This window comes from Hypanus sabinus, chromosome 14 (assembly GCF_030144855.1).
Source record: "Hypanus sabinus isolate sHypSab1 chromosome 14, sHypSab1.hap1, whole genome shotgun sequence".
NCBI lineage: Eukaryota > Metazoa > Chordata > Chondrichthyes > Myliobatiformes > Dasyatidae > Hypanus > Hypanus sabinus.
This window is the reverse complement of record NC_082719.1, coordinates 21,518,930-21,542,053: the sequence shown is the minus strand read 5'-3', so window position 1 is coordinate 21,542,053 and position 23,124 is coordinate 21,518,930. Positions and strand designations below refer to the sequence as shown.

Here is a 23,124-nt window from a genome sequence, read left to right as displayed (position 1 = left end):
TTCAGTTACTGTGTCCAGTTTTAGGAGTTGAGGATAAGACAAAACCTTGGCAACAGAAAATGAATCTTAGGACTGAAGCAATCAGATCACCAATGCTAATTCAGTTCTGAGCTTACTGATGAAACCAGCTGCATCAGGAACACAAAGGACAGCAGTGAGAATTTCCTCCTCAATGTACAGAATATAATGACAGAAAGGGAATTGTCCCCACACATAGAGTTCAGAGGCAACAGTGGAATATCGTGGCAACGTGTGACAAATCACGTTCCTGTGCATGAAACGTGATGGCAATAGTGGAATTTGAACTGCAAGTATCGTGGTAGAACATTTCCCTTATGGTTTGAAGTGCAATGGGAATTTCTCCTGTGCGGATGGAATACAGGAATTCTCCTTTTCAGCTAGGAAAATTACACGAATAGGAATTCTGAATTGATTTATTTGACAAAGCTCTTGAACACAATCTTTCGTCAGAATGATGTAAGTGTTTGTGCTGATAGTGTTGGACTTCATTGGCACAGAACAGACTAATATAAGAACAGTTCCTGTACCTGTACCTGTGGCCATTGACCCATCCAGCTGCTCAAGCAGGCCTTGAAAGGGTGGGGGGCAGGGGGGGAGATCTGTCTTTCTTTGGAGATTCCTTTTTTTTAGCAAGAGCAAAGCCATACTCAGCTTGAAAATGGGAGATCTAAAGTTGGATTCTCCCATAATGAAAGTTTGTTGAAAGATAGAGCACAGTAGATGGGAGTGCATTCTTGCCACTGTGCTTGGCAACATCTGAAGGGGAAAGGACAGGCTAAAAGAAACCTTAGCTTTCTACGAGCAAACTATTTCATTCACTTACCACCTGGGATTTAACTCTCTAACATGTATCACACCGTTTCTATGGTAATATTCTGTTTCTATCTATGAGGACTATTCATTTTTTCCATTGATCCACACATTAATGTGCATGTAGTTTCAGCAGAGCCTTCCATGGGTCACGCCCCTCCAGGCACATCCTTTGTGGCTTGGACTCTGGAGTCAGGCTCAGTCCATGATCACCTTCATGATGGGCCCAATCTATGAACCCCACCCCTGCTCAACCCTGCCTTAGAGTGCTGAGACCGGATTACTCAATCCCATCCATATCTGGCTCCACCGCCACTCTCCTACCCTGGTCCTTGTCTATCCTATACAATGGCAAGCCAGATTCTTGGCTCACCAGGTTTGGCACAATCTTAAGGACTCAGTTCCCTAAGCCTATTCCTGCTCTGTTGATAACAGGAGCAGTCTGCTCCCACACCTACAGTAGCTCCAGAACTGTAGATAACAGATCCAGCTGAGGCCCTTGTGAAAGAGGCTGACGAGCAGGGGTTCCCAACCTTTTTAATGCCCTGGGTAATACTGTTGGGCAAGAGGGCCGTGGACTCCAGGTTGGAAACCCCTGTGACTGGGAGGAGGTACGTGCAGAAGAGAGCAAGGCAGCAGGTGAGGAATTGTGGTGGGAAGGAGGAGAGCTCTGTGTAAGAAAGAGTAAAGAATGTGATGAAGGTGTGAGGGGGAAGTGAGGAAGAGAGAATGAGGAGAAAACACACACGTGCACAGAGACACACACACAGAATCATCACTCACTCAAACCCCTCTGGCTCCTCGTTGCCTTTCCCAGCGTCCTCATTTTCCTTACCACTTGCAACAACTCAAGTTAAAAGTTTTTCTTGCTGTTTAAGTTTAGAAGTGAGTGTAAATAAACTACTTGATAACATGCCCTCTCGTTACCGACAATAGGGTGAAGAAGTTCAAAGGTTCACAGGAGGCAGAAGTAGAAATATTTAGTGATCTGAGCTTATTGAGTAGCAAAAGTCACAGGTATACTGCAGACCTTTAACTTATAATATTTGTACTTACCAAGGCAAAACATTTCCTATGGAACCTTTCAAAATTAAAAGCAAATGTGTTATTTCTTTAAAGTATTTTTAAAATGGGTACTCAGCGCATTGGTTGAACAACTAAAACCATGCTTCACTTGAATTAATTCCTGTAATCACTCAACAGCCCTATTATAACAAGGAAATAAATGAAATATGCTACAGAGTTTTAGGAATCTCTTGTAAAAATCAGTCCTTTTCATAGACTTCCATTCACTGCCATTCACTCGTAGTAGTGAGTAGATTAGACCCATGTGCTGTGAAGTTTAGAGGAATGAGAGGTGACCATGTTGGATGATGTGAGAATGTTTTCCCTGACGTTGAAATGTGGAACTTGGTTTGGGAATGGGGAGTAATATAATGTCAGAATTTTTAAAAAATCACCTGTTTAAGAAGAGCTAAAGAAAAATATCTTTTCCCAGACATTGTGAATCCTTGGAATGTTCTACCCCACAGAGCTGTGGTTTCTAAGATGCTCACTATTTTCGAGGCTAAGATGAGTCTAGATTTTTTTGACTGCAGAGGAACTGAGGTTTATGGGGAGCAACCAGTAAAACAGTATTCAGCCCAGCATTCAGATCAACCATGATTTTGTTGCATGGTGGGACAAACACCATGTGACCAACCCCTGTTGTTGTTTCTCATTTTCCTAGTCCTACAAGGTCTTTACTTCTCATTGCCTGTGGGCAGAATCTGGAACATCCTCCAGAATTTGGGCTCATTATTTGTAGGCAAACCCCAGTGAAGATTATTCTTTTTTCTTGCAATTATAGATCTGGATTACTTAGGAAAGAAAAACTATAACAAATGCTTCCAGCTGGCCATAGCCATCCTTGGCCTGTGCAAGTCAGATGCACACACTTATGAAATGAATATCAAGCACAGCATGCTGATGTGCGGAACTCATAGGCTTTGCATGAGCTGGTGAAAATGTTACTTTATACAACAATTAACTGCTTTGGAGTCTGATTTAGTCTCCATTGGAGACTAATCACGAAAGAGAGGACAAAGCTGCTCACAGCCATCAGACCTTCATTGTGCATGAGTCCGAGTGCCTCTGCTTGTACTTGTAGTGTGAGTGCATTTGCCTGCATGTTTGATGTTGGTCAGTGACACAGATCCGTCACCTTGGAACAAGCCACACTATTTAATTGGTGGATGGCTACATCCTTCCCTCTGTTGTTCTCAAGCTGGTTAAAGATAACATCCCGAATGATGTTGTTCTTTGGCATACAAAATGCAACAAAATTCTTCCAAAGGCTCATCAGACCGATCGGCTGATGTGCTGTCCATGAATTAGTCAGTTACATAAAATGATTTCTTGATTCAAAGTATTTCTAATTTTCTGAGCTGGATTGTCAGCTGGAAATGCTGGAAAATTCAGCATTTGCTTTCAAAACTAAGTTGGATAAGTAAAATAATGATTACAGGGTACAATAGGAGGGAGAAACTAATGGGACTGCCCTTTCAAAAAGCTGTCAAAGCATGAATGGTGAATTTCACGTTTTAGCAATATTTTTAATTAGAGACATCAATTCTAACTTTGGTTTATTAGTGCCTCTCCTAGTTCAGATGTAAGGCATCTAAGAATCACTTTGCTGCTCCTGATTAAGTAGGAGGAGGCTAGCGATTGTTGATGCCTTTCCGATCAAACCGTGGAATCTGTGGGATTGTTAATATATCAGCACGCTCTGAGCATTCGAAGCAGAATACGCGTGTGGGATTTTCATTGCTTCTACTAATTACACGGTAGAATGTAAAATGAATGGGCCACAGTGGGAGACTCTGAAGAATGATGCCAGTTCAGAGTCACACTGGGAATGGTGCAGGGACAAGCTGAGGGGAAGTGTGCAGATGGAATGGGTGCACAACAGTTAGAACTGTTGCCTCAACTCCAGGGTCCCAGCTTTGATCCTGACTTCAAGTGCTTTTGGTGTAGATGTTTTTCCATTCTCTCCATAAGCATGTAGGTTTCTGCTGCCATTTCTACCTGAAGATGCACCAAAAGGTTAATTGCCTAAGGTAAATTATCTAAATTATCCCTTGGTGCAGGTAAGTAGATAGCCATGTCAGAGAGGAGAAGTTACAGAGTTATAGAAAATTAGATGAGTAGAGGAAAATTAGATGGTGGATGGCTTGGTTTGGAGCTGGGTCTAATGGCATCTTTCTATGCACCAACAGCAGGTCTTATGGTGCAAGAAATTGACATGGTACAGAGTAACAGGAGAGATGAGACTGATGAGAGTTGGAGACTGTGCTGAGAAATAAACAGGTTTTGGGAAAACTGAAGGCGTTGGGAGGGTCAGTGTGAAGGAGAGACAGAAGCTCCACAGCTGTGTCCCAGGAGAAACGTAACAAGAAGCTGTCATGGAGCTTTTATCTGCACTTTAGGTTGCATGCAATTGCATTGAGCAAAAGTTTGTCTGCTTGAGCGTGCATTGGACAATGTTGCCTCTTGATCCAATAGATGTGCAAAGGTCACTTCAGATGGTACCTGTAAACTAGCTCATAAACAGAAGCACCGTAATGGAAGGATAATTAATGTGTTGAGAATTCTGGCGTTTCGCAACTGCAGTTAGTTTCTAGTTATGGAACTGGCATTTGGACCTCTCACCGCCTCTGAGCAGTTGTGTCAAGTTCTGCAGCTCAAAACCATTTTCTCAACATCTTGCACACATCTCAGGTTTGCCACATCAGCATCTCTTTACTTGAAGTATTAGTGCTGTCCTGAGGGAGGACAAAATGGATGGGACTGACATAAAGACATTATTTTTTTTCTTTTGGATTGGAACTAATCAGCTGTTGCTGTTTTTTTATATTGGTACAGGCTGTTGGGGATATTGTATGAAGAACTTTTGGAAAGAAAAGAAACATTATCATGGAGTTTTCATTTGCAGTTTAGATTGCATACATCTGGATTGAACAAACTTTGTCTGCTTCAGGATAAATCCAGTGTATGCGTTGAAGGATAGCTGTGTCTTGACATGCTCGAGCCAGAAAATTGCTTCAATAAAGCATAATACAAGATCCTACCTATAAACTAACTCATAAAAGAAATAAACATGATAATCAATCTTTGATGCATTGAGGAACTGTTTTCAGAATCAGGTTTATTATCACCAGCATGTGACGTGAAATTTGTTAACTTAACAGAATTACATAAAAAGTAAACAATTTTCCAATTCCTAACATAATGGTGGCTAATGAATACCATTTTAATCAAGTTGATTTTTATAAGATGCGTCTTTTCATTTAGTTAGTCAGTTAGTCACAAAGGGATCAGAAACTGATCTCATCTTTCAGGTATGAGTGGAACAGGGAGACCGAGGGAGTTGAAACTCACTATCAATCATGAAATATGCTATTGTGTTCACCATCTGGGTAGCTAAATCCGTGGCCTTTTGTTTCTGTGGTCAGGGGCACAGACAAATTCCTGGATTATCCACTGCCCTGCCCACACGGCACTGTGCTTGTGTTTGGAAAAGATGCAGCTTGAAGTTTGTGAAAGTCATTTCATCAAAGGCTGCAGCTCAGGGTAACCAGCTCAACACTGGTGGAGAAACCTGCATATCTGATTTAGTTTCAAATGTACTTTTGTCTCCCGTTGAATACATTGAAATAAGCTGTACCCCCAATTCTGTCTGATTTTCTCCACCTCCCCAACACCTCATCTGACCTTTCTGAACTGACGCAACATTGCTTCTGGTATCTAGAATACAGAGCTGAGTTGGCTTGGAGCTGGGTGCTGGAGCTCAAGCACGACCAGTGGTCACAAATGCTCCGAGAGCACAGTGCCTCAGGGAGTCTGATCCTGGCCCTCACTGGGCAAGTGAAGGAGTTACAGATCCTCATTTCATGCCCTCTCCCTTGGGAGACCTTTTGTCTCCAACGTGAAACTGCTTCATTTACTTCGATGTGAATTGTAAATCCTGTTGTGGAGCCAACGATGGCCAGACACAGCTCCCCAGCCGAGTTCCTCATCCTCCCTTTTGAAAGTTGCTCATATCAATTGCTCAGATGATCGTGCCCTGGTGCTAGCTGTTGATGAAACTGCAACTTTTCCTCCTCTTCTGCAGTGCACAGTATTGCTTCATATTTGATGGCTGTTTATGATTGGCTGGTTCTTTAAATGCAGTTTTTGCATATGAATCTTGTGGTGCATCTATTAATCACCAAACCTTTAGCCTATTAACCACTTGGGTGACTGCTTAATTTCCATTCAATGTGTTTTTTTTTCTCTCAGTAGTTAAAGATTTAAGCCAATGTTGTGATTGAGTGTATTGTTAACTTTGCTGTTTGTATTTTAGGGTGAGCCTGGCTTTTGGGGTCCTCAGGGAGAACCTGGGTTGCCGGGGTTACCAGGAACAAAGGTGAGGTCAGCAGATCGTGCTCAAAAGCCTACGGTTTGAGGTCACACATCTTGTGTATATTGAGAGGACATGAACCAAACTATACATAATGTAATACACACCTTATATATAATCCTACCGCAGCAGCACAGTAGCATAGCGGTTAGCACAGCGCTTTACAGTACAGGTTCAATTCCCGCCGCTGCCTGTAAGGAGTTCTCCCTGTGACCCTGTGGGTTTCCTCCGGGTGCTCCGGTTTCCTCCCACAGTCCAAGGACGTACCAGTTAGTAGGTTAACTGTAAATTGTCCTGGGATTAGGCCGGGGTGAAATCCGAGCATTACCTGGCAGAAGGGCTGATTCCGAGCTGTATCTCAACAAAATTTTTTTTAAAAAGAAGCGGATGACGGGAAGAGCAAGAAAAGATATGCACTTCAGTTTTAAGTACAATTGTACACAGCATTTGGTTAAGAAAGTGTATGGTATATTGGCCTTCATCAATTGTGGAATTGAGTTTAAGAGCTGAGAGGTAATGTTGCAGCTATATAGGACCCAGGTCAGACCCCACATGGAGTACTGTGCTCAGTTCTGGTCGCCTCACTACAGGAAGGATGTGGAAACCATAAAAAGGGTGCAGAGGAGATTTACAAGGAAGTTGCTGGATTGGGGAGCATGCCTTATGAGAATAGATTGAGTGAACTTGGCCTTCTCTTCTTGGAGCGACGGAGAATGAGAGGTGACCTGATAGAGGTGTACAAGATGATGAGAGGCATTAATCATGTGGATAGTCAGAGGCTTTTTCCCAGGGCTGAAATGGTTGCCACAAACGGACTCAGGTTTAAGGTGCTGGGGAGTAGGTACAGAGGAGATGTCAGGGGTAAGTTTTTCACTCAGAGTGGTGAGTGCATGGAATGGGCTGCTGGCAACGGTGGTGGAGGCGGATACGATGGGGTCTTTTAAGAGGCTTTTAGATAGGTACATGGAGCCTAGAAAAATAGAGAGCTATGGGTAACCCTAGTAATTTCTAAGGTAGGGACATGTTCGGCACAACTTTGTGGGCCGAAGGGCCTGTATTGTGCTGTAGGTTTCCTATAAACTGATCTGAAGAAGCAGCTACATTTATATTTAAATAGTAACCGTCAGTTATGCCCTCTGCCTGAAAGTGCCTCAAAACTCTGCCCAATGTGCACAAGTAAAATCCTTTCTGTGAATTTACCATCATGATGATTCTATGTCTTGTCACGTACCCCGTAACCAGGTTAAAGAACCAGCAGAAATGGAAAAACACTTTGGAGTCTGGTTTTACTAACAGTGTTTATTAGCAATACAGCACTATAGAATGCAAGTATATGGAAACAGGTTAGCAATAATATATAGATATATATACAGAAATGTGGAAATAGGAAACAAAACCAGGCTCTTTCAAACCTAGGAGTAAATGGATTAAGTCTTACGATGGTGAAGAGTTCAGTTCAGTTCAGGTCGAGGTAGTTATTTGAGTATCATTGGAGAGAGAGAGTGAGAGGTGATGCCATTGATCTTCCTGTTGTGGTCACCGACTGTGACCCTACCACGTACGACCGTTCTTCAGTGGTGGAACTATCACCCAGGCGAGGGAAGATACACAAACAGTTCCCCACTGGTCACACCTTTTCACACTGTGAGCCTGATCGATTTCCCCAAATCGATCCTCCATAACCCCACCTTCACATGGGTGCACAAAGCTCGTTCAGTGTCCCGTGGTGTGTCTGCCTGTGACCCATCGGACCTGCTTTCTATCTCCCCATGCTGGACACCGGCTGTCCATCAACCGGCTCCGCCCTGTGCTTTCTGCAGGAACCTTAACAAGCAGGCATAGTGTCCTTGGGGCAAAGGTAAACAGACTGGCTGAAGAAACCATAACATTAAATCTTGTCTCTCTCTCTTTCTCTTATTTGTGCTGGATGCCTCTCCCTCCCCCTCTCTCAATAGCAGCACAGTTCATAGGGTCAATTCTGGACCCCATTTCAAGCTTGGTTTGCCTATGACAGTCTCCATATCTCACTCTGCACTGACAGGAAAACCAGTGAAACCTGGATTAGGTGAAGGAATTTGCAGTCTCACTGTTGCAGGAATTCGGGGTCTATTGATCTGTAACTCTGCTTGTTTAAACAGGGAGAGAAAGGAGATGGAGGGCCACCTGGAAGAGGTGAAATCGGCCTACCCGGACCTTTAGGGCCCAAGGTCAGTTGACTTTTCTAACTGGGAGCCATTCACACTGGTTTACAAATCTCAGATTCATTTGTCCCATTTCACTTTTTTCTCTGGGCTCTGATATTAGTTTTGCAGGAGGAACATGCAGCTGTTTTCTGTCCAGTGTGGATCGAGGCCCACCCGGGTCTTCGTCCTCTGCACTGCTGTCACACCTGAGCTGACATTGACCTTGGTGGTTCTGTTCCTGGGGTTGGCCAGTGCTGATGTCCAGACAGAACAACTTGCTCCTGGTTGTATTTTCCGGTCTGCATGGTTCCCTGTGCACATTTCCCTGCAGTACTTTAGGATGGGCAGGTCACCTGGTCGACATGCCTGTAAGGGGTGGTGATTCCAGTTTAAGGGAACTGGCCATTCGTCATTGATTGTGCCACCCATTTAAGATGCCAATGGAGTGCCCAGGAAGGTGTAACCCATGGACAGGAATCTCTCGTTGAGACCACTTACTTTGTGTGGTTTCATGTGTAGTCATTAAACAACCAAGTGGAAATTGGCAATAGTTTTTATTAATTGGTAAGCATACCCAGGACAGTGATCTCCTCACCTGGCCGGTCCTTTCCATGTTTTGGACCACGAGAGTGTCAGCATAGTCCTCGTTCTTGCACATTATCACCTGAGCAGCTGCCTCCACTGAAACATAAAGAGGCAGGTAACTAGCTCATTAACAAAGCAGTTGGACTGAGGTGGTACTTTAAACTCCTAAAGCAGAAATAACTTGGGCTGCAAGACCTTTGGGTACACAACCACCGAGAGTGGAGTGAAAAAGAGGGATTTAGGTGGTGTAGACTGGCTATAGACTCCAGCTACGGTAGTGAGCGGAGAATGAAGTCGATGGTACGCCACTGTAATGCAAACTGTCGGATGGGAGAGGCAGTGGGAAGCAAAATGGTTGGTGTTCCTCACCATTACTCTTGTCCTTCACTTGAACCTTGGATTGGTTGAAACCACTGTAACACTGGGTGTGAGATGGAACTGCCTGTTCCTCTCTGTAACTGCAGAGTAGGGGGTGGATCTGTCTGTACTCAGTGCAACTCTAAGGTGAGTTGTTGGCCATTCATTTCCTGCTTTACCCCCATGGAGAAATTTAGTCTTTTGGCCATGCTAAAGTGGGAGCATTGCCGAAACCCCAGGGTTAGCATTAGACTGCTGTCTCCAGAGTTGGAGTGGGAAAATCTGTACTGCTTTCTAATGCTGAGATGGATCTCATTTGTATGTTTCCCGCTGTAATCCCCGTGAGACGGAACCTGCTGTATCTCACTGTAACCTCTACAAGACTTACAAGATATTAAAAGTAAATTATTGGGTTTATACTTTTCAAACCATTGATCATAGAATGAAAAGGGAAAAAATTCCAGCTATTTACAATTCTCCAATATTAGCAAGTTCTCTGCCAAAAACATCAACTAAATGAATACCATTCCTCCAAACAGAAACCAAAATGAGACAGATCAAAATGAAATCTTCCCATTGTAATCAGTAGAATGCATCTGTGAAAATTGTGAATGCCATGTACAGATTGCATATATTAAGGTATTATTGGCCAAGGTTATTAACTGTCTTTGTTCAGAATCTGCTTTAATGGTCTCTCCTAATCTTCCCCTCCTTTTCCTGTTTTTCTTTGCCGTGGCGTGGAAAAGGGTGAGCCAGGTGACCTGGGGATGCCAGGACGGCAGGGAGCAAAGGTCAGTCTTCTGCTACTGCTTGTGCTTCTGTTTATTGCAGCCCTTGGGAGTAACATCAAAAACTTAATAGAGCTGGAATTGTCCTGGGTGGTCACGGTTAAAGAGAGGCCAGAATTACTCAGAACAAGGATTTGCATTTTCAAAACCTGTTTTGTTAACAGCAGGAAGCCTGAGTGTGCCAAAGCCACCCAACTCTGACACCACAAGTACCCTGTCGATCATTAACCCACTCATTTGGTCCGGGTGACTTGGTGGCACAGTTATTGGGCCTGCGACCCAGGTCCAAGGAGTGTCTGGTTGCAGTTTGCATGTTCTGTTTGTGCGTTTCCTCCGGGTGTTGCATGTGGATTGGCGGGTTAATTTTCTGCTGTGAGTTCCCCTGGTCTGCAAGTGACTGGTGGTATCGGGGTGGGGGGAGTGATGGGAATATGGGGACAACACAGTTGGTTAGGGGGAGGTGTACCTGATGATCATGAGGCCAGAACGAAAGGCCCGTGGCTCCACGACAGTCCTTTGCCATATATGTAGGGATGCATACTGAGTGACAGGTATTGAGCATTGCAATCCCAGGCCTTCTTAGCAGGCCTCTGATGATGCCTGACACTGTGACCCCGCCGAAGAATAGTTTAATAAGCAGGGGAAAGCTCTCAGGGCCGAGCAGCAACCTGCAGAATCGCTTCAGCATCTTTCTGCCTTACGCTTCATTAAGATTATAATGACAACACTGAGGCGTTCCAGTTCTCTTATTTGGGTAAATTTAGCTTACATTCCCATGGGCTCTGCGTTTCCTAAGCTATGGCCAACATTTTAAACCATTAAATGAAAGAGGCAGGTGTACCCTGGTCAGTGATTAGTCTCACACCTGTTGGACGTGACATCAGAAGAAACAGACAGTCTAGACTGACAGCTCTAGAGAAAATATTAAGAACTAATTTAGTCCACAAAAGTATCATAAGGAAAACATCAAATTCCATGTCCTGATTATCGGAAGCTGCAAAGAACCCAAGGAAAGCCATGACTTCCACACCTTGTCGCTGCAGCTCCCCTGTTGAAACGCTTTAAGATCTGTGCCGTGGAAAGGTGCTTTCACAATGAAAGCGACCCCCACGTAAGGAAGGTTAAAGCACGATAATAAGCTCCTCAACTCTCAGCAAGAACCCATATTTTAAATTTATCGCCCCATTTTACTAAGCATTTCAGCTCTCCAGGTTCTGGAAGGAACCACCTGGTTGAAGCTGCTAGGCTGACATGGCTACTGTCAGAGGGAAAGGCAGGTAAGGCAGTGGCCGCTCTCCGTCAGCGGAACTGATGAGAAAGATTAGCCAGAGAGTCCCAGCCACTGCAACTTTCTCTAAGTTAGACAGTAGGAAGAGAGACTGGCACAAGAATTAGGCACCGCGGTTAGCGTGATGCTATTACAGCTCGGGGTGTTCTGGAGTTCAGAGGTCAGTTCCAGCACTGTTCTGTCAAGAGTCTTTGTACGTCCTCCCCGTGGAACGCTTGGGTTTTCCCCGGGTCCTCCGGTTCCCTCCCACAGTGCACAGACCTACCGGGGAGGTTCATTGGTCACTGTAAGTTGTCCCGTGATAGGTTGGGGTTAATTGGGTTTATCTGGGGGTTAGCATGGCTCAAAAGGCCAGAAGAGCCCACTCTGCACTGAATCATTAAACAAAATAAAGTTTAAACATTACAGCACAGCCTTCCTCCAGCCATCTGAGAGGTGAAGTCTTGTCAACAGATTCATATTGGAATAGTGAGGAAGAAAACACTAAAATCATACACAACTCCGAGTATAATACCGATTTTTAAACTTATCGATGATATTAGCATAGCTGTTTTAATTAGAGATTGGAACGGGAACAAGAGCTCTGGCTACAGAAATCCCCCTTTCTTCATTACTGTTGAGATCAGCAAAACTACTCAAATCTTAAAAACTGCAACATTGAATGAAGCCATTCAGCCCATCTGCCTTTGCTGGCTGTTTGAAGACTCCATTAGGAGTCTGGGAGAATGCTGGGAGAAACAGTGAAGTCTAGGGCATAGGCAACCTGCAGTGTGAGAACACCAGATTTTCTAACCCATTGTGACCACTGCCTTTTAACAATCCCAGGTTGCATTTCATCTGATGTTGGTGACCTTTCTACTTTCACGTAGGGATCATAGGTTTCGTACACCTTCAGAATTCAATACCACTCTGTCCGTAACCTCCCACTTTAATGTATCCTTCTAAACATATCATTCCTACTTAAAGCAGGCAAAATCCTCCACCACCAAAGACTTTGCTCAGGATGTCTCCAGCTTTTTCCATAGTTAACATCTTGCCCTTTATGCTCTGAAGTTTCTGCCAAACTGAGTTGGTTATTGGATTGTAATTCCTTCAAATTTAATATAATCTTCACAAAGGATTGCAGAGTTTTCAGCTCTAGTTGCAAATGCGTCACTGTAGATAAATGAAACACCAGAGGGAATTACTGCTCATTGCATTCAATGGCACACAAAATTGTGACTAGCACTTCGGATCAAAGACAGTAATATTCATCAAAAATATTTTGAATATTTATTTTAATTTACTACAAAACCAACTACAGTATTCCAGGATAATGAAGAAAGAGCTTTGTATATTTTTTGTGATTCATTTCCAACTCTTTAAAATTTGGTTACTCACTTGAGGAAGATTGACTGTGATTAAAAATGCTCACCATTTAATGAAAAATCTATTTTTAGCTACATTAATTAAACTGTTACTTTTAAGTATATTAAGGAACGTGATTCTCTTTTTCTCTGCTCTTTAAAGTTAAATGTACTTTTTAAGTGGATGTTAAATTGGAATTGAGAGGATGTTTCCAATCTTGGGGGAGTCGAGGGCCAGAGGGCACACCCCAGAATACTGGGACATCCCTTTAGGTCAGAGATGAGGAGGAACTCATTCTGTGAAATTCAGTGCCACAGACGGCTGTGGAGGCCAGGTCACTGGGTGTATTTAAACTTTAGTGAAGGCTGATGGGACTTATGTTTTGTAACTCTAAAAAGTAAAATCTAATTGAAGGGAAAACACAGAGAGTACGGAATGTGAGTTGAGCTTTGATTTGACTTAAGCGAGGCACACACATACGACGGACCATCATGATGTATGCAGATTCACTCATTTTTAACATATAACCTGAAATGAACTATTGAAATGAACAAGAGTGCTTAAACAAACAATATATTTACAATATTATCAATTACTACTGAAATATTAAATACACAGCACTCCTCCCTGCTTAGCCATAAACTCCAACTCAGTAGAGAATGCATCTCAACTATATACACAGTATACAATATAATACAGCTACTATACAGACATCCAAAGCCTAATATATTTTAAATTGTCCCATTCAGGCCAAAAGATTTAATCTCTCTGTAGGCATTCATATTCTTGTGGGATTAGGCCTTTCCTGACCGGGGGGGAGGGGGGGTCATTCTGCTTGGCAGGTGAGTCTTGTGGCTGTGAAGCAATCTCATTTTCTGGGGCCCCCTCCGTGGTGGCCGTGGGAGTTGACTCTGGGACTGCAGGAAGTGGTTCTGACATCTGTGGGCACTTTTCTTCTGGACATGCTGGCAATCCGAACAGTATGTGGCCAGGCTCACTGGATGATCTGGATCATAATGTGTGAGTAGAAGGATGTAATGTCGAGACTTTATAAAGCACTGGTGAGGCCTCACTTGGAGTACTGTGAGCAGGTTTGGGCCTCATCTTAGAAAAGATGTGCTGAAAATGGAGAGGGTTCAAAGGAGATTCACCAAAATGATTCTGGGATTGAACGGATCATCATATGAAGAACGTTTGATGGCTCTGGGCCTGTATTTACTGGAATTCAGAAGAATGAGGGGTGACCTCATTGAAACTTAACAAATGGTGCAAGGCCTAAATACTGTGGGTCTGGAGAGGATGCTTCCTATGTTGGGAGTGTCTAAGAACAGAGGACACAGCCTCAGAATAGAGGGCACCCTTTTAGAACGGAAATGAAAAGGAATTTCTTTAGCCAGAGAATGGTGAATCTGTGGAATTCTTTGTCACAGGTAGCTGAAATAAAGACTTAATGTATATTTAAGTCAGAGGTTGATGGATTCTTGATTGTTCGGGTCATGAAGGGATATGGGGAGAAGGCAGGAGATTGGGGCTGAGAGGAAAATTGGATCAGCCAACTTTCAACCTTTTAGAAAGCCAACTCACACTGCTTTGTCCATTGTGATTTCTTCCCGATCCGTAGTAACGAGTTCAAAGGGTGAAGCACAATAGCTAGGTTTGGCAGGAACCTGTTAGAGTAATTGACAAATCCTAAAAAAAAGGATTGCAACTCTGACACATCCTTTGGCCTCAGGGAATCCACCACTGCTTGAATTTTCTCAGCACACTTGTGTATAATTGTATGTCAATGGTGTGACCACAGTAGGCGATGCTTGGTTTAAAGAATTCACACTGGTTGTGTCATGCTCTGAGCCAATAATCTTCTGATCTTTTTAACACTGTCTGAAGATTTTGGAGATGTTCCTTGTCATTGTCACTGGTAACAATGATGTCATCCAGGTAACACTGAGTGCCTGGGCAGCCTTGTAGCACCAGATCCATAGCTTTCCGCCAGAGTTCAGGTGTAGATCCTGCTCCAAAAGTAATCCTATTATAGCAATAAAGACCTTTGTGATGTAGCCAAACATTTCTTTATTTTTATTTTTGATTATTATCACCCCGTACTCACTGTTTATGAACCTGTGAATTTTTCTGTTTTCTGACTTTTTTTACTTGGCCGTTTCGGTCCCTTTCTGACGAAGCAAATGCCATGCTGGTTTTTTACTCGACCATTTCTCACTGCTCTTTTATTTGAACTCAAATGCTTCACTGCGCTTCAACAGGTAGGTGGTTGTCTCGGATTAGTTTTAAACTTCCTTGTTGCCAAAGTTAAGTTTTGTAGCTCCAAAACATAATTGAAAGGAAAACATGAAGAGTCCAGAATGTGAGTCCAACGTTGTTTCTACTTTAAGTGAGGCTCATACATATCATGTGATAGCATTGTGACGTGTACAACTCACAGGTTCTTACATACAACCTGGGTTGAATTATTTAAACAAACAAGAATGCTTAATCAAACAGTATACTTGCAGTATTACTCAAATATTAAATCCAAAACAATAGGTTCTTGATTAGTAAGGGGATCAAAGGTTATGGGGTGTAATGTGAAGGATTAGCCACTTCTGCCGTGCCAGTCTTTGATTGGCCTGCTCAGGGGATGGAGCAGTTCTTTCCCACTGGCTGCCTTGCACGTCAGGGCACCGCTGTCCGGTTCTGGGCATCTCAGGGGTATGGTAATGGCATGTGAGAGAGACACACTCATCTATCTCTTGGGGCTCCCCTTCACAGTGAGGTCATAAGCAGTGTGGAAGAACCATTAAAAACATTACGCACCGATAGAGGGGAGCCTGTTGAGTGTTCGGTCTTGGGGAGACTTAGTGAAGTGTTTCTGAATGTTTCATGTTGTGGTCTTTGTAACTTAGGGTGGCTTCAATGATTGACACGCATGTTTTACTGTCTGTCTGTAAAGAAATGGTTAATGTGCTTGCACGTAATCAGTGCCTTTTGTCTCACGTATCAAACCTGTGAACCTGCTTCCCCGTAACATGGGGAGAAGGCAGGAGAATGGGGTTGAGAGGGTTAATAAAGCAGCCTTGATGGAGTGGCAGAGCAGACTCGATGGGCTGAATGGCCTAATTCTGCTCCAAAGTCTTGGGGTCATATGAGTCATGTGGTTTGAAACCTGGTGGTTGATTGCAAATTTTGTTTGTGGCTAAAGCACAAAAGCCTGGAATGACCACAGCCGTTTACATTTTATGGAGTGCTCAGACTCCTTCATTGCTGTGTTTTTCTGAGTCATTAATAACTGAATCATGCTCTTGACAATTGTTATTAACCTCCTTTTCTAATTTACTTTTTAAGATATATTTTCTGTCATTTGAGACCAAGTAGCTTTGGCTGATTTACCATTTCCTTTCAGAGTGATGCTCCCAGCTCATAGCTGATCTATCACTCCGCTGCCTGTTACCCGCTGATCATTTCCTGCCTTCAGTAAGCCCCTTTCTGAACTTCAGCTTCCTTTCAATGGAGGAGCCTGACCTTTCATTTATTCTTTGAATCTTTCCAGGTTTAGTCTAAACTAATGAAAGTTACTAACTATTATAAAGTTACTAACTAACTAACTATTAGCTATATGGAATACCATAACAAACGCCATCAGCCTGCTTTTTATAATGCAAAGCCAAAGACACGGTGTAAAGCACGAGGATGAGGTAACCTCGGAAGCACACTAGGCAGCTGAGACTGATGAGAAGGGTGAGCGGGACTGGAACAGATTCGCAACAATGAGGGCAGAGCTTTTGATAAACTGGGATTCCCAGAGGGTAAAGAAGGGAATGGAATCATTGAGTCTAGAGCTAACAAACAGTATAGGTCAGGGTTTCATCAGTAGAGGTAGACGGAGATGAGTGATATATTCTGTAATTACTGTATTCTGCATTGTAACACTACATTCTACAACCTGACCTTTTTTTCTTCCTTTTGCATTATCTCGATATAGTTTGAGTTGAGTTCTCCAACCTTGGCAATTTACTTGCAAAGGTTTTGACTCCGTACAAGGAGACATTATCAGTGCGCAGGTAATTATGTGCCCTCCGAATGCTTGGCCTTTATATCCTTATCAATCAGCTGATTGGCCGTCATTACAGAAACTCAGCTGTGATGTGGGGAGGAGATCTCGTCGCTGATTGGTTGAGTGGCAAACTTTGTGCGTTGCGCTCTGAAATTTTGCCCGCATTGGCTCATAAGTAGGATCAAAGTCGTCATGTTTGTGTACGCATCATATCTATGGAATAATCTATCTCGATGACCTGCACGTAAAAGTTTTCACTGTCTCTCCAGTGCATGTGACAGTAATAAACCAGTTACCAAGGTTGAGTAGCAAAAATAAGCATCTTTCCTAATGGGGAGTTGGCAGGTTGGGTCGCATGGGATTCCAAAATCAGAAGCTGTCTTGCTCAGCCTGAGAAAGCAGGCCTGGAGAGAGATGGGAGAATGGCAAAAATAAAAAGCTGCTGACTAAAGATGATGATTTCTCTCTTACAAGGCTTAACAGGAAATAATTGCAGCTCATCCAAGACCTAGATTCTGGGCAACCCATCTGACACAGAAGGTGGCATAAGGGGCTGAAACACTGGAGGTGGTTGTCTGCTGATAATACCAAAGGTCAGAAAGCAGGATGGAGTCGGTGGGATTAAGGGGGTGGCAGATAGTGTGGATTCTTGTGGGGTAATATTCCGGGAACTGACAGAGGTAGGTAATCTTATAAAGGCTGAAGAGATAACCTTGTGAGGCTTTACAAAGCAAACAGCGTGACCACGGGCAACATCCCTCAGGCGGTTCGCAAAACTGGCCCTCCTTTTTCTTTCAAATGTGGCTCTGCTGCTGTTGGAGCCTATGATCTACATTTTGACGGTGTGTTCTTGGGCCAGTCGAGTGATCTGGTGCTTTGCTGTCTCCGAGTGGGTTCCAGGAGGTTTCAGGCAAATTATGTGGCCTGGAGACGGGGCACGAGCCCATGATCAACTCCATTTCTCACTGATGCTTCCGGAGTCCTGGGTCTGGACAAGGTTAAGTCAACACAGACTGCAGTGCTCTTTACGGTGGGTTTTTGGCTGCTGGTCACTGCTTTTCTGTTGCTGTTTTTGTGCGATATTGATCAAGTTGGACTGTCTCTGCGGCCTGGAGTTAACGCATGACACTGCCTGAAGTGGCGCCTTGAGGAGAATGTTGTAAAAATGATGATGGCAGGGGAGCAGAATCTTTGATAAAGCAGAACATCATCATTGGAGAAAATTCCAATGAGCTCATGAAAGGACATCAGGCGATCATGAGGGACACAAACTTAGATGCCAGGTGTTTGCCTGTAGATTGTGTTGTCAAAAAGCAGCATAGAAATGATGAAGACAAAAGGACTTAGTGGGATCATTTGGAACTGTTTGAGAGTGGTAGGGAGTAAGAACATACTGGAAGAGATGCGGTCAAGGGAAAATCAGTGAGCGGGGAATCAGTCCGCCCAATCTGAGCACCGGGCCAGACGCGCTAGGAGGATAGTGATTAGGTTTATTTGTCACAGGTACATCAAAGCATACAGTGAAATGAGTCAGCGAGGATTGTGCTGGACGGTCACCACACTTCCGAGGGCAGCGTAACATACCAACATCCCATTAACCCTTGCCATATATCTTTGGACTGTGGGAGGAGACCAAGACACCCAGAGGAAACCCATGTGGTCACAGGGAGAATGTGCAAACTCCTTACTGACAGCAGTGGGAACTGAACCCCAATCTTACAGCCGGTGCCATAAAGCTCTGTGCCAGCGTGCCACCCTCCGGTCCAAGGTCACAGTCAGTCTCCAGAGGGTGAGAAATTAATGAACCATGGCCACAATGACATCAACAGTCATGCCTTTACTTGGGATTTGTCCAATACATTGAGAGAAGTAATGGTTAAATATACTATAGGCTAAGGTATGCAAAGGAACTTAGAAAGGATTTTAATGATTTTTCCTAGAAAGAAAGTTAACTTTTTTGATAACTTTCCTAGAAAGAAAGTGAACTTTTTGGGGGGGGAAATTCCTACTGGCAGATTTGAAAGGTGTAGACTGGTGCTGGAGGGGAGACTGCAACTTTACGCTGGTTAGTGGGATGACTGGCCAGGGAGGCGAGTGATCCAAATTTTATTGAAAATGTTGAAACCAGGGAGTATGTGAAGGTTTTCATGAGTGACGTAAGCCTAGAAGGAATAGGGGAGCAGAATGAGATGAAAAGTAAAAAGATTTAAGTCTAGTATATCATAATGGAGTGGCTGGAGAGAACAATTCTTCATAGCGAGAGGGCATCATGAAAAGTAGTAGCAGAGGCTGAATAATGGTGTCTACTGATCCCTTTTTACCTCCTCCGTTCACCTCGGGAGACCTCTGCAATGGATTAGTGTCTGGTTCAGTCCCATTCAGAATGAACACGTTCATGCTCAGGGACCACTGCGCAAGCGAACAGGGAGCAGTTATTATCTTAAACCATCCGGTTCTTCCAGGTGAAAGAGACGGCACTTGGCAGGAACTGCAGTCAAACCTCAATAAGAGTGCAAGTAAGCCACAGTTTATTCTAAACGCCTCAGGGCTCGCTCGTTTATCATCCTCACAGTGAACCCTGAAGAAGACAGCTGTTTTTGTGCATGTGGTGCACAAAACACGTACTGAAGGTTACCTAACTGCTTCCGTTTACAAAACAAACTGCACTCTTTCCTCATCCCTGTGTCCCACAGCCACTCACACTTTCTTTTCTTAACAATGTACTTTGGCACGTCTGTGTGGTTTACCCCTGGTTGTGTTGGACGTGAATTAATAGGCTCAGCCACAAGCCCGCAGCTACCTCCTCAGTGGAGCTGGTAGCAGCTTAGCTGCGTATTTGGAGGCTGCGAGCCCAATTCTCCAGTGAAGTGTTGAGTTGCATTTTCTCCCGCACTTACTATTTTTTCTCTGCATGTTCTTTCATCCCAGAGTGAGCTGCAGAGAAAAACCAGAGAGCAAGAAATAGCGCCCTCAAGTGGCGCAAACGATGATTGCAACTTACTGAAATACTAAGAATGGCTGAACTGGAAAGTATGGTGATCACGCTGATGTCAGACCATGGCCATCACCTCTATTTACTGAAGACCTACACAGGAGATAAGGACAATCTCCAGAGGCAGAAGATTTTGAAATTACAATGGCACATTTTATTCTTTTGAAGCATGATCAATCTTCCTGCATTCACAAAAAAAGACTGCATTTTGTAAGATAAAAAGATTCGCTTGATTTGTCACATGGACATCGAAACACAGTGAAATGAATCACTTGGGTTTCTCTCCTGTGCGACGTCTCAACCAGTTGCCCTCGCCCCGTCATGCCTGCAAACTGGAGGCCAACTGCTTTTGGCTCTATACTTGGCTTCTCACATCTAGGCCAGAAGGCCTCCAGAAACTGGTTGTTTGGCACGGCTTCAGAAAGGACATGCGTGATTGGACTGCAGCCTGTGTGGGGTCCCAATGGGCAAAAATTAACCATCATGTTCAGGCACCATTGGCTCTTTTTGAGGTCTCTGAGTGATGGTTTAACCTTGTCAATGTGGACCTTGTTGGGCCTCTTACCCCTCCCGTGGTTTCACCCACCTCTTTACCCTGGTGGACCATACCATCAGATGGCCAGAGATCATCCCTCTAGCTTCAGCAATGGCTGCAGACATGGTTCGGGTGTTCATCAGCACCTGGCCTCCTTGGTTTGACACCCTATCTGATACTTTCTCTCACTGTGGTCTCCATTTCATATCAGATCTCTGGGCTGTTATGGCCCAGATCCTTGGTGTTAGGATACATCACATTGAGTTGAGTTTCTGCTTTAAGAGCATGATCAGACGTGATGAGTGTTGGTATGGTTGGCTCCCATGGGTCCTTCTGGGGCTCAGAACTTCTCCAAAGGAGGACCTAGTCATCTGCGGCTGAATTGGTATACAGGCAGCCATTACGAGAGCCAGGTAATTTCACTGCTGATGCCACGACTGCCTGGTTGGCCTCTCAATAGCATTCCACCCTCCTCAGTAAATTCAATTTGTTTTCCCCTATTCCTACCTCCGAACATGGTTTACAGCAGTCTTGGGATCCTGTTGACCTACATTCCACCTCGTTTGTTTACATCACCATGTTGCACATCAACATCCCCTTAGGCCCCCTTATGATGGCCTGTTCCGCATTTTGGAATGGGGAGAAAAGACTTTTATCATAGATAAGAGGAGTAAACCTGAATGTGTTTCAGAAGATTGCCTTAAACCGGCCCACCAAGATTTGAAGAATTCCACTGCCATGCCTCTAGCATCACAACATTACCATGAGCATGTCAACACACCTCTGGACGGGCCAGAGGCACCTGCTATTCCTCCAGCCTGGAACACAGGACCCGAGTTAGGCGGCTCATCCGAGCTCCAGGCAGGTTCGCAATGAATCCTGTGTCGGGGAACGTAATGGGGAGAAATGTAGATAATTCACAGCCTCTGATGTTGAGTTGTGGGGTTTGGCTTTAAGAGGTTGGTCAGACGTAATGACGTTATTACATTAAAAGTTTTTAGCGCACTTTTGTGTAGGTTTTGGAGTTCAATGAAATGTTAAGGGTTTTGTTGAACATTAAACACCTCATGTTGTTTTATTTGCGGAAACCCACACACTAACCGCTACGCTGCCATGCTGCTGGTCTATTGAGTGTGTCCCCCTCACAAAATTACTTTTCCCTCCCCAACACCAGGGCCATAAGCAACACCATACAGCCTAACACTAACAACTGAATGGGGCTCAGGCCTCATGATCCAGCTGAGGGTCAGCAGAACAGCTGCCTTTGTTGACATCATACCATTGTCAATTGATATTGACAGTCTCCCAAATTCCTAACAAATAATGCATGATATAAGCACAACACTGGGGTTATTTGAGGTGCACCGCATTTTTGTTTGACTGGCCTGTTTGTAACAAATATGAAAGTGCTCGAGGATCTCAGTGGATCAGGCAGTGTTCGTGGAGGCCACTGTTTGGTTTATACCCTCTGCCCGGCCTGCTGAGTTCCTCCAGCACCTTGTTATTACCCTCAGATCCCAACACCTGCAGTCTTATGTTGTCTTTTTGTAACTTTGATGTTAACAGTGAGGTTGTGTTGCAGACAGCAAGACCAACCAGCTCACACGTATTTGTTGCATTAATTTTCCAATTTAGATTGTTGGTTATGTGCTAATAAGCTGGAAATGGTGACCACTGTTGTTTTTACAACATGAGAGCCATCAGTCAATATCCATGTCATAATCGATTAGAGTAAGCCATGTGATACTGAAACGAAGATTGTCTGGGTCTTGGGTGAGGTTAATTGATGCGGCTTGTGGATCGGACTTTGTAGAATGTGTTTCCGGTTTCTGGTTGCTCCGATTTTGGCCGATTTTAATCAAGGCAACCTGCAGATAATGAACGACACAGAGCTAGATGGAAATGAGCTGAGTATGCCTGGACTCTTTCGATTTTGTGTTTTTCACTCGTTCCTTTTTGCCATTTGTGCGTTTTGTGTTTTTTTTATGTTGGGAGGGGGACGAGTTTTTGGTGTTTTTTCTATGAACGGGTTTCAGGGTTTTTCCTTGTTTTGTGGCTGTCTGTGGGAAGACAAATCAACAGAGTTGTATACTGCATACATCGATAATAAGTGTATTTTGAATCTTTGAGTTTGAACATCATATGTAATTGATAATGACTCAAAGACGAAAATCTGAATGTGTCACTTTTTGAAGATGAACCGGTCTCTGCTGTCTTCAATGTTCCAATGGTGCCAACCATTGGAGTACAACGTACAATTAAACCTGGGATCATCCTCGCAGTGCCAGCTGATTGAATGACATGATACATGGCTCAGAAACAATCATCTACAAAAAGTTCACACAGTCAAACCTTAAAGGCTTGCTTCCTGATAGCCATTGCCCAACATCTGTATCTTATGCCTGGAGTATTAGGAGTCATAGTCAGTATTCTAATCTGGATCTTCCTATAATTGTATCAATGATTTTATTTAAGAGGGTACATGGGGCTTAGTAAAATAGAGGGCTATGTGATAGGGAAATTCTAGGCAGTTTCTAGATTAGGTTACATGGTCAGCACAACTTTGTGGGCCAAAGGACCTGTAATTTCTATGTTCTATGTTTAATATCCCTCATAATGTTCTTACACACACCTTTATAACGAGATTATTTGTCTTCCAGGGTGACCGTGGAAACGATGGGGAAATGGGCCTTATGGGACCAAGGGTAATTTCCTTTGTATTTTCCCATT

The 23,124-nt window shown here is 43.8% G+C and overlaps 1 protein-coding gene across 1 annotated transcript in view; it reads left to right on the top strand.

Annotated features, from left to right (window-relative positions):
- LOC132405084 (collagen alpha-1(XXV) chain-like) overlaps positions 1 to 23,124 on the top strand; it is a 148,736-nt gene that overhangs the window by 75,833 nt on the left and 49,779 nt on the right. The window contains exons 15-18 of the mRNA XM_059989817.1: positions 6,215 to 6,277; positions 8,410 to 8,478; positions 10,143 to 10,187; positions 23,055 to 23,099. Of these exons, the coding sequence (XP_059845800.1) occupies positions 6,215 to 6,277; positions 8,410 to 8,478; positions 10,143 to 10,187; positions 23,055 to 23,099 (222 nt within the window). The remainder of the gene's footprint in view (positions 1 to 6,214; positions 6,278 to 8,409; positions 8,479 to 10,142; positions 10,188 to 23,054; positions 23,100 to 23,124) is intronic.